At 41.3% G+C, this 12501-nt stretch overlaps 1 protein-coding gene across 3 annotated transcripts in view; it reads left to right on the top strand.

Annotated features, from left to right (window-relative positions):
- Positions 1-12501, top strand: part of DPP10 (dipeptidyl peptidase like 10) — a 460866-nt gene that overhangs the window by 235903 nt on the left and 212462 nt on the right. For all 3 annotated transcript variants that reach the window (XM_075933252.1, XM_075933254.1, XM_075933251.1), the window contains one exon: positions 4798-4892. In XM_075933252.1, the coding sequence (XP_075789367.1) occupies positions 4798-4892 (95 nt within the window). The remainder of the gene's footprint in view (positions 1-4797; positions 4893-12501) is intronic.

Raw genomic sequence — 12501 nt, 5'->3', positions numbered from 1 at the left:
TCACAGCTGCCTCACATGCCATTATCTCTAGCTAAATGGACTTTTGGCGCTACATATCGTGCCCCTGATCTTGCAAACACTTATGCACTGGCATAACTTTGCTCATATGAGTAGTTTTTAACTTCAGTGAGGCTACTTATTACAAGTGAAATTATTAATGTGCCAATGTTTTTGTAGGATTGCGTCCCAAAGCACGGGTTTCAAAGTACATTTTGCCTGATGTATGTGAGGAAGCAGTGAAATGGTTAATTTAAATATTTAAGGAGATCCATGTAGTATCAGGCACATACCAATGATGGTAGGTGGCATTACACTAGGACCTACGATTTCTAGTCATCAACCAGGACCCTGTGAGGTGGTTGCTAATAGGGTTGACGACCTTCTAATAACACACAACTGAACACCTTTGCCCTGCCCCTTTTCTGAGGTCCCATCCCCATTCACTCCACCCCCAGATTTCTGTCACTCACTCTTCAGCACCCTCTCATTCATCTTCACCCTGGTTGAGACAGGGGTTGGGGTGCAGGGGAGGTTGAAAGCTCTGGATGGAAGTGCCATCTCCAGGATGGGGCCAGAAATGAGTGGTTTCGGGGGGAAGGAGGGGGCTCTGAACTAGGGCAGAGAGTTGGGGTACAGCCAAGAATGAGGAATTTGGGGTGGGATGGAGACAAGGGGTTTGGAGTAAGGATGGGGGATAAGGTCTGATGCAGGGGTTGACATGTTGGAAGGGGTATAGATCTATGCTAGGAGTATGGGTTCCAGAATGGGACCAGAAATGAGGGGTTCAGGATGCAGGAGGGGACCCTGAGCTGGAGCAGGGAGTTGGGATGTGGGCTCTGTCTACACTGCACAGTTATTTTGGAATAAGCTATTCCGGAATAGTTATTCCAAAATTGCTTATTTTGAAATAGCACGTCTACGCTGCAGGGAAGCCTCAAAAATATCGAGGCAGGGTTCCCTAATGTAGATGTGTGATCTCAGTTTAAGGCCCCAGGAGGAATGACTTAGAATGGCCCTTGTGAGGGGCTATTTCAAAATAGCAGAAGTCGAGCATTTACACACGCCTTATTTTGAAATAGCTTTTTCAGAATAGGTGGTGTTCTTTGTAGAATGAGGTTTACAGAAACTGGAATAAGCCGTCCATTATTTTGAAATAACAGAATTGCTGTATAGACACTCGCATTGTTATTTCAAAATAATGGCCATTATTTTGAAATAACTTGGCTGTGTAGACACACCCTGGGGTGGAGCCAAAGGTGAAGGATTCAGGGTGTGGGAGGAGGCTCTGACCAGGGGCAGGGTGTTCAGGTGCAAGGAGTGAGGGGTTATGGCTCCAGGAAGGAATTTGGATGCTGACAGGGACTCCTGGCTGAGGCAGAGGAATGGGAGGAGGTGTGGGGAGGAGGTTCTGGGAGGGAATTTGCCATTGGGTTCTAAGCTGGGGCAGTGGGTTGGGGTTGTGGGAAGTGCGATTAGGGTGACTCTTACTTGAGCTTGCCCACTGCCAGCATAAAGTGGCTCTCTGCTCCTAGGCGGAAGCATGGTCAGGCATCTCTGCACGGTATGCACTGTTCCCACAGCTCCCGTTGGCTGAGATTCCCAGCCCACAAGAACTGCACAGTTGTTGCACAGGGCAGGGGTAGAAGCCAGGGGTGTGTGTTGCTGCTTCTGATCAGGTAAGGGAACCTGCCAGTCCCATCAACTGGATTTTTAATGGCTCGGATGCTTTCCAGAGCTATCAGGGTACCTTTCTGACTGGATCTTCTGGACACCTGGAAATCCTAATTGCTAATGGAACAGCAAAGGGTTTGTTTTGTTTTGTGTTTTTTAAATACAAAATAGCAGCTGGATAGAGGAATCCTTTCCTTCATCTTGTGTGTGACTTGTGTATAAACATTTTTAAGTTCAAGACAGGCACCAGGTCTTGCTATATAGCAATGCCTGTCAAAATGAGACTTTAGTTTTGTTTTGGGGGAGAGGTTATTTAATGCTATTTAATGATAAAGATCATATACATTTAAAATCTTTGAATGCCAGTATATTATGAAGGTATTACTATCTTGCAAGTAAGCTGGGAACAATAGTTGCCTGAAAAGTGTTGTCTGTTATTAAAAATGTATTGTGTTCTTTTTTTTTTAGAACTGCATCTATTAATTCTGCACTTCACAACCTTCCTCATTTTCACTTCTGAACCACAGATACAATAATCCTGACTAAACCTTGATCAATCCCACTTCACCAAAGACAGAATATTAGATTAGTGAAGCCTCCTAATTAAACTTCTTTAATTTCACAAATAATACTACAGAACACTCTGCTGTGCTGCCCGTCAATATTAAACTATGTTTCTCTAAAGGAATAAATAAAGCCTGTTTTGTGATGCTGTAACTTTGATTTTTTTCTAAGTCATGTTTGCTTACTAGTTCATAAAATTCAGTAATCTACCATTTTATGGACTGGCAATTTTACAGACATTACAATGAGTTAGTGATTTTTTTTATTCCATTGCAGCATTATTTTAGCATTTCCTATTGGTTTAGTTAATTTTCATTGTAATTCCTGTTTTTCAGATATTTATTACAAGGGAATTGTACTTGATTAAATGGTGTATCTGCAGGAAAGGTTTTCCTTGCTTTTTCCCTTTCTGCAGGTATGCTAGGACTAGGCAAAATCTAGCTCTACGATTTTAATCAAAAACTTCATCTGGTTATACCCTAAAGTGTTTACAAACATAGATGTAATAGTTTCTGCAAATGTATTGTAGCTTTAGAATTCCTTCAAAAATAAATTAAAAAAAAAAAAACCCCTAAGGATCAGTGCTTGGTCTACTAAAGAGAATAGCAAAACTAAATTTCAATGGTGATAGCAATGTGGTAGAATTTCATCCCTAATTAATGATGAAGATACATTAGACACAATCTTGGGGTTGAAAGTCAAGGCTAGCATACCTTTCTTAACCCATATATTTTCATAATAATCACAGCTATTGATGTACCTTTTATCACAGAATCATAAGGTCAGAAGAAGCCTCAAGAGGTCAAGTACACTTCCCTGCTAAAAGCAGGGCTAACCCAAACTAAATCATCCTAGCCAGGGCTTTGTCTAGCCAGGACTTAAAACCTCTAGGGAGGAGGATTCCACTTCCCAAAATAACCCATTCCAGGGCTTCACCACCCTCCCAGGGAAATAGTTTTTTTTCCTGCTATCCAACCTACACCTCCCGCACTGCAACTTGAGACTGTTGCCCCACATTCTGCCATCTGTCATCACTGAAAATAGCTTCTCTCCATCCTCTTTGGAACTACTTTCCGAAGTTGAAGGCTGCTATGACATGCCCCCCTCACTCTTTTCTTCTGTAGATAAAATAACCCCACATCTCTCAGTCTCTCCTCATAAGTCATGTGCTCCAGCCCATGTAATTTTGTCTATAATTTGAATATATTTGTATAAATTATTCTTTTATTATGTTGTTTAAAAGGAGAAAAAGTTGTTGAGTGGTGATTTAGTCACATTACAGACTTTAACATAACTATTTTTGTATGTACGTAACCAGGGGCGGCCCAAAGTGGTGGAACTGGTGCCCGAGGTGGAACGCATGATCAGCGCCTCCACCTGCACGGCCCTCAACGGCGTGACGTCAGCGTGACGTCATAGTTTGGCTCTCCAGGTGCCTTGTTGAAGGCGGCGCCCTAGACGGCTGAGTTGGCCTATACTCACGGGCCGCCCCTGTACGTAACAAGGAACATACTGTAATGGCTCCAAACATAACTACCATAATTTAGCAAATATAACCCGCAGGTTATATTCATTTTTGCAAACCCCGCACCCCTCTGCGGGGTATACTCGGGGGCGGGATATACTTTTTTTTTTTTTTTTTTTTAAACTCACCTGGTGGTGAGCGCTCCCCCGCCCCTTCCCCCACTGCACTGCCTCCAGCCTCCTGTGGCTGCACAGGAACCAGAGGATGAGCGCTCCCCCGGCTGGAGGCTGTGCAGCTGCAGGAAGGGGCCGGGGAGCACTCTCATTCCCCCGCCTGGAGGCTGTATGTCTTAATCCTTATCTGCTAGTGTAATGTAACTCATTCCTGTGACTTAAACGTTACATCATCTACTCCTAAGTGGAATACAGAACAGAAAAATGTTAGATATAGTCTGATTGAAAATTATTAAACCAATAGTGGAAAATTCCTCTGTATAAATTAATCCAAGTGAGAGAGAACCTGAATGATTTTATTATACATCTGTCTTATTCCTTTAAATATGTCTGCTGCAGAGGTGGGATCACGTGCAGGTGATAGTGCAGCACACGTATTTAATGGAAAGGGACAGAAAAGTATTCATATAAGAATTAGGATGCCCAGGTTTGTCCTGCAAAACCTTGTCCACTTGAAAAGCTCTTCATCATGTGACTCCTCCATCGACTTTAATGAATCCACTTGTGATACAGCATTGTTCCTGTGAGCAAGAGCTTTCAGCCTTGAAACTATGTATATAATTGTACTTGCTTTGTTCACAGGAGGGTGGAATCTGAACTCACAGAAATAACCCCATTCACAACCATTCCTTTTAAATCAGATGAACAGGTTTTGGGGCATGAACAACTTGATCTATTTAATGATCTCAACACAAGCAACCAAAATAGATATGAATGAAGTTCATTCCTCAGTCTGCTTGCACACGTTTTTGTGTGTCCATGTGTCTTAAAATTATCTGTATTTTGTGAAATATACCTGTGGTCTCTGCAGATGTATTACATACTCAATGTTTTTGCTAATTGTTAATGCCTTTATTGTTGCAGATACTGAAGTGGTGTATAAAAATAGGAATGGACATGTTGTTAAACTGAATGTAGAAACAAATACAACCACATTATTATTGGAAAATACAACTTTTGTAAGTAATGCATATTTATTTTACTCATTAAAATTGTGTGTCACTTTTAAAGGGCATCCGGTTAATCGTTATTTGGCTTTTGTCTATAACAGACAAGGAATATAGTGTTTACAGATTACATTAAGATTATATTCAAGAGAGAAATTTACCCACTCCATTGCTGAAGATATTACTCATTCCAATCCGGCATATTCTCATGTGTTTGCAGACAGCCTGACACAGGTCCTTGAAGGCTCACTTCTGCTGTGTTGCCTAGAGTGATGGTATAAGGAGAGTTGATTATAATATATGGGAGTTTAATTAAAACTTTGAAAAGTTTTTTTCCTGGGTGATTTTTGGTCAAACTTTGAAATTTAAAAGCAAAGCAGAATTTGCAAAATTAAACTAAGCTATATAGTTGGAAAATTTGGCATTTTTTTCCATTTTGCTGACATTACTATGGATGTAATTAGCGCTCATAATTAAAGAAAAAGCATATATGTTTCTTATTTCCACTAATCTCTTCTAATTACCCTTTTCTCTGAGCTTAGTTTGTGTCCAGTCCTTCTGAATTTCTTCTAACATGCCCTTCAAGTAGTAGGGTACTACCTTAAATATAGAAAAAAATCATAAGAATTAACTATTTTTCCTTTGTTCCTTTTCATCCCATATCATATAAGTGATACTGCTTATAATCTTCCCTTTATAGAGCCATACAGTACATATTTCATGCTTTTCAGTTCTTCCTCACAAATCTTTTATATTGTTGTTTTCTGCAATCATTTCAGTTTTGGGAGGCCAAGGTGCCCAAGACTGAATTAAAGATTCATTTTCCACAGAACCACATAGGAAAGGATTATTTCCTTCCTGGTCTGTGTTATGATGCCTTTGCTAATTCAGCCCATAGTTACCTTGGCTTTCTTTGCTCCCTGTATTTCACTGTAATGTAACTTCCTTTCTCACCTCAGGAGCATTTTCTGTTTCAAGGGCCCCAGCTCCCAGTCACCTGCCTCTTCCAAACACCTCAACTAGAGGTAGGAGACGCCCTTATTTTGTGGGGGCATGGGGCTACATCTTCTGTTGGTATAGGCCTTCAGAAAATGTAATGCCCTCCTGGACTGAACAAGAGAATGAAGGGAAGGAGATTGTCTGAGGGATGTATCTGTGAGACCCGATATCTCCTGTCTCTATTTCTGGAATGGTGCACTTTATATACCACCCATGTCTCAAGAGACAATCTAAAACTGAGAAGGGCTGTCAGTGCTAACTATAATGTCTTTTTTTTGTCCACTTGAGCAAAAATGCTCCTTTTCCATATGGAAAAACAGCAAATTGATGAAGACAGACAAACACTGCAGATGTTGTTTGGGTTGTTTTTTTTTTTTTTTTTTTTTTTGCCCCCCCAGAAGGTTGCTCTTTTCTGGGTTTGTGTTAGAAAATAGAGATTCAACTTCAGATTACCCAGACACAGTTCAGGGCACAAGATAAAACACTTTTAATTAGGAGTTGTCAACTGGTCAAAGATGCATGATGCCCAACTAACTATCCTACATGCCTGCATATGAAACAGAGGCAAAGAATTTGAAACAATATGTCTGTTTTCCACAAGAAGCTTGTTTGCATGTGATATGTGAGGAGAGTAAAAAAATTAAAAGCACAAATGAGGTAGATTCTAGACCAGTGGTCTCCAATATTTTTACACCCAAGATCACTTTTTAAGTCTCAGAACAGGTGAAGATCTACTGCCCTGCCCCTTCCTTGAAGCCCCGCCTACATTACATGAAGAAATCTAATGTAAATGTGCTGCGCAAGTGCGCAGTTCAGAGAGGGCTCAAGAGCTACTCTTAGAGCCCCTGAGATCTACCGGTAGATCGCGATCTACTGGTTGGTGACCACGGTTCTAGACAGTCACACCTAAGTGGAATGGAAAAAGCTCAGTGTGGAGCAGAAGCCTAAAAATGACTTAGAGGTATAATAACAAAGGGGAACTTTGCCATACCTGATAATTTTCTGTCTGCGCTGAATGCACTGCAAACACCCTTTAACAAGCAGAATGTAAGAGAAGCAGGCTGCAGAATTGAAATTCAAAATATTCTCACTTCTCTAATCTCTACTCTAAAAAATGCTCCGGCTTCTCCATACTGCTAGATGTACTCTCCAAAGGCTAAACACCTGAATTGTGTATGGTAATTCCCCTTTCATTGTCACATCTGCTTAATCATTAGTGCATGAATAGAAATGTTGCTGGTTTAACACCTTGCAGAGCTGTCTTGTATTTATGAAAAACATGGGCACATCATAACAGAACCACTGGCAATGCAAGTTTCCACACATAGTCCAGCTCCCCCCTGGAGAACCGGTGTTGTAGTGTGAAACATTCCTCCACATTTCCCTTTCTCTCTCAAAATAGACAATGATGGGATAAGTGGGTGAGTTTTTCTTAGTGAGGTTGATAATTGCCTATTAGAAATCATCCCACCATAACAAACATCTTCAGGTACACAACCAAAGAGGTAATCCTGGCTCTTGATTGCTACCTGAATTGGCTGGATTTGAACCAGCATCTTATAAGTGAATATCATCTTACTTTATTACTAATCCCCTGAAGCACACACTGAAGCACACATACCCCTCTCCCCCCGCATGTGCTGCTCAAAGGTTCTCGCTTTACTCCTTGGAGATTGCCACTTTGTGAAAAGTACGTTTTCTTTTATCCTACTTAGTGTCACTTTCTGTCTAAAATGCAGACACAAAACCTTCTGAAAAATCTTTTGAAAGACATTCACTGTGTTCCTTCTCCATGTGTATCTGCAAGTAAATCGGAGACAGCACAAAAAGGCAGTTTCTGGGCTCATTAGTAAATTCCATGTTATGTGCATTATAGAAATGGGTTTTTTCCCCCTTAAGAAAAACACCAAATTAGTTTTTAATCGATGTGTAATGGTGCCGGAATTTATTAAGAACTTCTGATGGGTTTTTTTCCCTTTTAAAGTCTCTCTTTTTTCCTCTGTATTAAGTCTCTAGAAAACATCAGGGTTCCCCCCCCCCCGCCACCCCTCAGTTTCCTATAGATTTATTCAAAGACTGTCTTAAAAAATCTTACATTTTACTATAATTAAGATATTTGTCCTCTCCAAATAATCAGCAGTTTGCAAAACAATGTAATGGTTAACCATTTCAAGAAGCACCACATATAGATTATTAGCATCTCTGCAGGTTAATGGCTAGATGTGGGGTTTTTTTTAAACGATATCCTTCAGCTTTAGTGAACTTGTCTGAGTTGGTCAGTGAATAGTGTTCCCTCTGTAGCTGGCCAATAAGCAATTAATATTCAAAACCAGTGATATGCAAATATTAATAGCAGGAAGCTAAACAACTTCAAGCAGGAAGTTAAGCAACTCAATAGAGCCAAAGAGGCTAGAAACTAATCACAACATGGCATCTTGAGTTCATATTGTGATGCTGTATCAATGTGTGATGGCAGTGCCTTCTCTGTTATCTAGCTAATGTCCCTGTCACCATGGAATGTAAGCTTCTGTTCACCAATTACATAACCATCAGCAGCAATTTTTTATTCTTATTGCACATTACAATTCCAAAATTATTTTGGATTCATACCACATTTTTGTCTAAATAAGGATGCCAATTTTTCTGACATGCTTTTTTCCCTCCCTTTTTAATAGACTCTTTCTTCTGTCATTTCTTTTTAAACTTAGTCAATAGCTGGGTTAACTGTAATTAACCCAATCATAAATAAAGTTCTAGAGATGGATGCATGAAGAAGCAAGGAATGGGGTCTATGTGCTTATCTGAACTAATGAAATGGCCTCTCCTCTTGCTCCCATCCCTCCTATACTGTCTGCACAGCTGCCCTCACCTGGTTTAAAATATATTATATTAGAAGATTAATATAATAGTACCCGGAGTTGCTCGGGTACTTAACTCAATTTTTGTTTTCCTTCATTTTAAATCATTGTCCTGGATTGGGTCTGGGGATGAGGGGTATAGTCTGCCCTGGAGTGAGAGGACTAACAGCCTTCTCTCACTGCAGCAGCTTAGGGTCACGTGAGAAGCACCTCTTCATGGCCCCTGCAGCTCCAGCAGGTATGCATGGGGGTGGGATGCATGTTCCCCAGCTGGGGCAGGTCCAGATTCATCTTCCCAGTGTGCCTCCCAGTCAGAGTAAGGAATAGAACAAAAGCAATTTTGCCTCACTCCCTGATGAAGGGAGAACAATCAGTAATGTTCTCCTATGACTCAGGTGGGGAGAGTGGATGCTTCAGTCCAAAAGGGTACATCTAGGGGTTGAGATGCTTGGGGATGGGGCAGTCCTGGAGGGGGAGGGTTGCAGCATCTGGGAGAAAGGACTACCCCAGCCCTCTCTCACCCCAGCATCTTAGAGTCTGGTGAGAAGCAGCTCTTCATGGCCGCAGGAGCTCCATAGCTGAGGGAGATGTGAATGCTCCCTGGATGGGGCAGGTCCAGGTTTGTTTGCCCACTCCCTCCCCAGGCAGAATGAGCAATGTAGCACTCTCCCTGACAAAGGGGAACAGCCAGCGTTGGTCCCATACGAATCAGGGTGGGGGGAAGATTCATCCCACCACCATCCTTCCTATAAGATTTCTGGGGAGAGAGGGTGAGACTCAAGCCTTGGGCAGTCCCAGATGGAGGGCTACACCTTTCACCTGCCTGGTGATTCTGTCTCTTTTCTGTAGGGTTTTATGAGAAGCAGTCCCATTCTAGGTACATCCCATTTTCCTAGCACAACCAAACCCTTACCCTGCTTTAAGTTGTGATAAGCAGAAGCTGTGTACTGAATTTGGTGGGCTTAGCTTTTGCCATTAAGGAAGCGTTCTTGAAAAGACAGACAGATGCACAGACAGACAAACTCTCTCAAATAAATAGTAGATAACACCCTCCTCCCCCCCCAAAAAATACAGAATATTTCAAATACGGAAAAGTATGATCCATAATTCAATTGCCAACGTATTCCCACTGAAAACAACCCATGTCAAAATTTCTCTTCCATCCCTCCCCCCCTCCCCCCCAAAAAGACCACTAAAACTGATATGCAAATATGACAGGAGTGTTAATTCTCAAAACCTGCTAGGATCCTTCTACCATATGCATAATGATTAAAGCTGTGGGAAGAGGTTAGAAACATGAATAAAATAGGAGTTGCTCTTGTAAGACCCACCTGTTCCTTACCCACTCACTTTGATGCAGCCCCTTTTCCATCCACATGTTAGTTGATTATGCATGTCTTATGACTGCAGTGGAAATGTCTTAACCTTGCAGGATGACAGCAACAGAAAGGGAGGGGGATGGTAATTTATGCATCACTATTCACAGATGCGGTATTGTTAAGTTAAATCAATCCTGCTCTTCGTGACCAGAGGCAGGATTCAACAGCAGGAAGGCCATCAAAGCACTTGTATTCCAGATAGGAAACTAGGCTCATCTTGTGCAGAATGTGAAGGGGATAACAAGGAGAATTCTTTAACTCTCTCTAAGCTCAGCACAGACCTGCAGACCATGAGTTTACACCTTCAATTGCCTAAGAGGACAGGACATGGAGTTATGAGAATCTCTGCAAGTAAAAGCTTGGCTCACAAATAGTGCTAAAGAGCTATCCATATTTGTACAAGGAATGCCTTGTGCCTTTATTGTAATACAAACTGAGTAATGATACTCTTATTTGAGCCTTACACACTAATCACATGAACACAGAGATAACCCTAGGCTGGGTCATAGAGGTTACGTCCACACTGCAGCACTATTTTGGGATACCGGAGCTATTCTGTGTCTTCTAAGTGTGCCCTTTATTTCAAAATATAATGGGCTCCCTATTCTGACATCCCTGTAAACCGCATTTCACAAGGACTAAGGGACATCAAAATAAGATATGCATAGCTCAAATGGCATACCTTATTTCGACCTACAGTGCAGTATAGGTGCACCCAAGACAGTAATGAGCTGGAGTACTACCAGGAGTCTAAATTCCATTCTTTGCTATAGCTACTAAATCAAATTGCATCAGATCACCTCCACAGACAAGAATCTGTGTGGTTGGAAGAGACATTCTCTTACTGTCTTGGTTGCTGGAATGCCATATCTTTTGTTGTTGTTGTTGTTGTTGTTCATGCACCTTCTAACCTTCTATAGAAGAGCAGGGCAAATGGAGAGAGGAATGATTTGTTTCCTCCCAGCACTTCTGCTTGAAAGAAAATTAGTTTCTGTCTCTTTTGCTGATCTCTCTCTCCACACTGCACTAACTGTATGCATATAATCATATATGCAGCAGAAGCTGTAGGGTCAGTTTCTGGCAGCATGGTCAGAAGGAAGGAAACTGGTTTAACTGGACAAGGGAGCTGTTGGTGGTCCCCATGCAGCCAATATCATTTTGGAGCTATTTCTGCTCTGAACACATGCCTTTCTGAATCACTCTAAAGCTGAAGGAGTTTTGATTGGATGTACAAACTCTGAAAGTCACATAGAAGTACCTCGGGCAATGTATTTAGTCTTGTGGGTGATTGGTTTGAACTCCTAACCTAACAACCAAGGAACTAGTTGATCAGGAGATTTAAACACTCATGGATATCAGAAGGGTCCACATTGCTGAGGAATGTCATGTTGCTTTGGTGAATTTTTAGCCTGCCAATTTGTGCTTATGAGCCTGATGTAAAAAAAAGTGAGTTGATCCAAAGTTATGCTTACTGTTTAGCAAACTTAAACAGATGAAACAGTGAGTTGTGCCCATGAGAGCTCATGATACCATCTATATTTTTTGTTAGTCTGTAAGATGCTTCAGGACTATTCACTGATTAAGTTTTTTTCAGTTTCAGAGGGGTAACCGTGTTAGTCTGTATCTGTTCAGCAAGCACTCAAGACAGTACCACATCACATTAAAACCGTTCCTCTGCATTCCTTGCACTTTAGATGAGAAATCTAAGAAATAAAACTAAGTCCTGTGGCACCTTATAAACTAACAGATTTATTGGAGCATAAGCTTTTGTGGGTAAAGGCCCACTTCATAAGACCCGCATCTAACGAAGTGGGTCTTTACCCACGAAAGCTTATGCGCCAATAAATCTGTTAGTCTATAGAGTGCCACAGGACTTCTCATTGTTTTTGCAGATTCAAACTAACACGACTACCCCTCTGATACTAAGAAATAAAGAATACCATAATTTGGATGTATGTAGTTGCGTCACCATGAATATTTAATTTTCCCAAAATTGCATTCTAGTTTGATCCCCTCACATTGTTAGTGGACTCTGTTAAAAATATCGGTAGGTCTAGACTATAGGCTTTTGTCGACAGAAGTTTGGTCGACAGTATCTGTCGACAAAACTTCTGTCGACAAAGAGCGTCTTGACACATTCAGTTCTGTCAACAAAGCAAGCTGCTTTGTCAACAAAACCCTGTAGTCTAGATGCAACCCTACAGGCAATAACACCTTCTGTTGACAGAGTTCTGTCGACAGAAGGTGTTATGCCTGGTAAAATGAGGTTTACCAGCGTCGACAAAACTGCTGAGTTCTGTCGACGTTATGTCAACAGAACTCAGCGGTAGTGTAGACGCTGGTATAGCTTTGTCGACAAAAGTACACTTTTGTCAACAAAACTCA

Source organism: Pelodiscus sinensis, chromosome 7 (assembly GCF_049634645.1).
Source record: "Pelodiscus sinensis isolate JC-2024 chromosome 7, ASM4963464v1, whole genome shotgun sequence".
NCBI lineage: Eukaryota > Metazoa > Chordata > Testudines > Trionychidae > Pelodiscus > Pelodiscus sinensis.
Note: the sequence above shows the minus strand (reverse complement) of the source record. Positions and strands in the feature narration are given on the sequence as shown.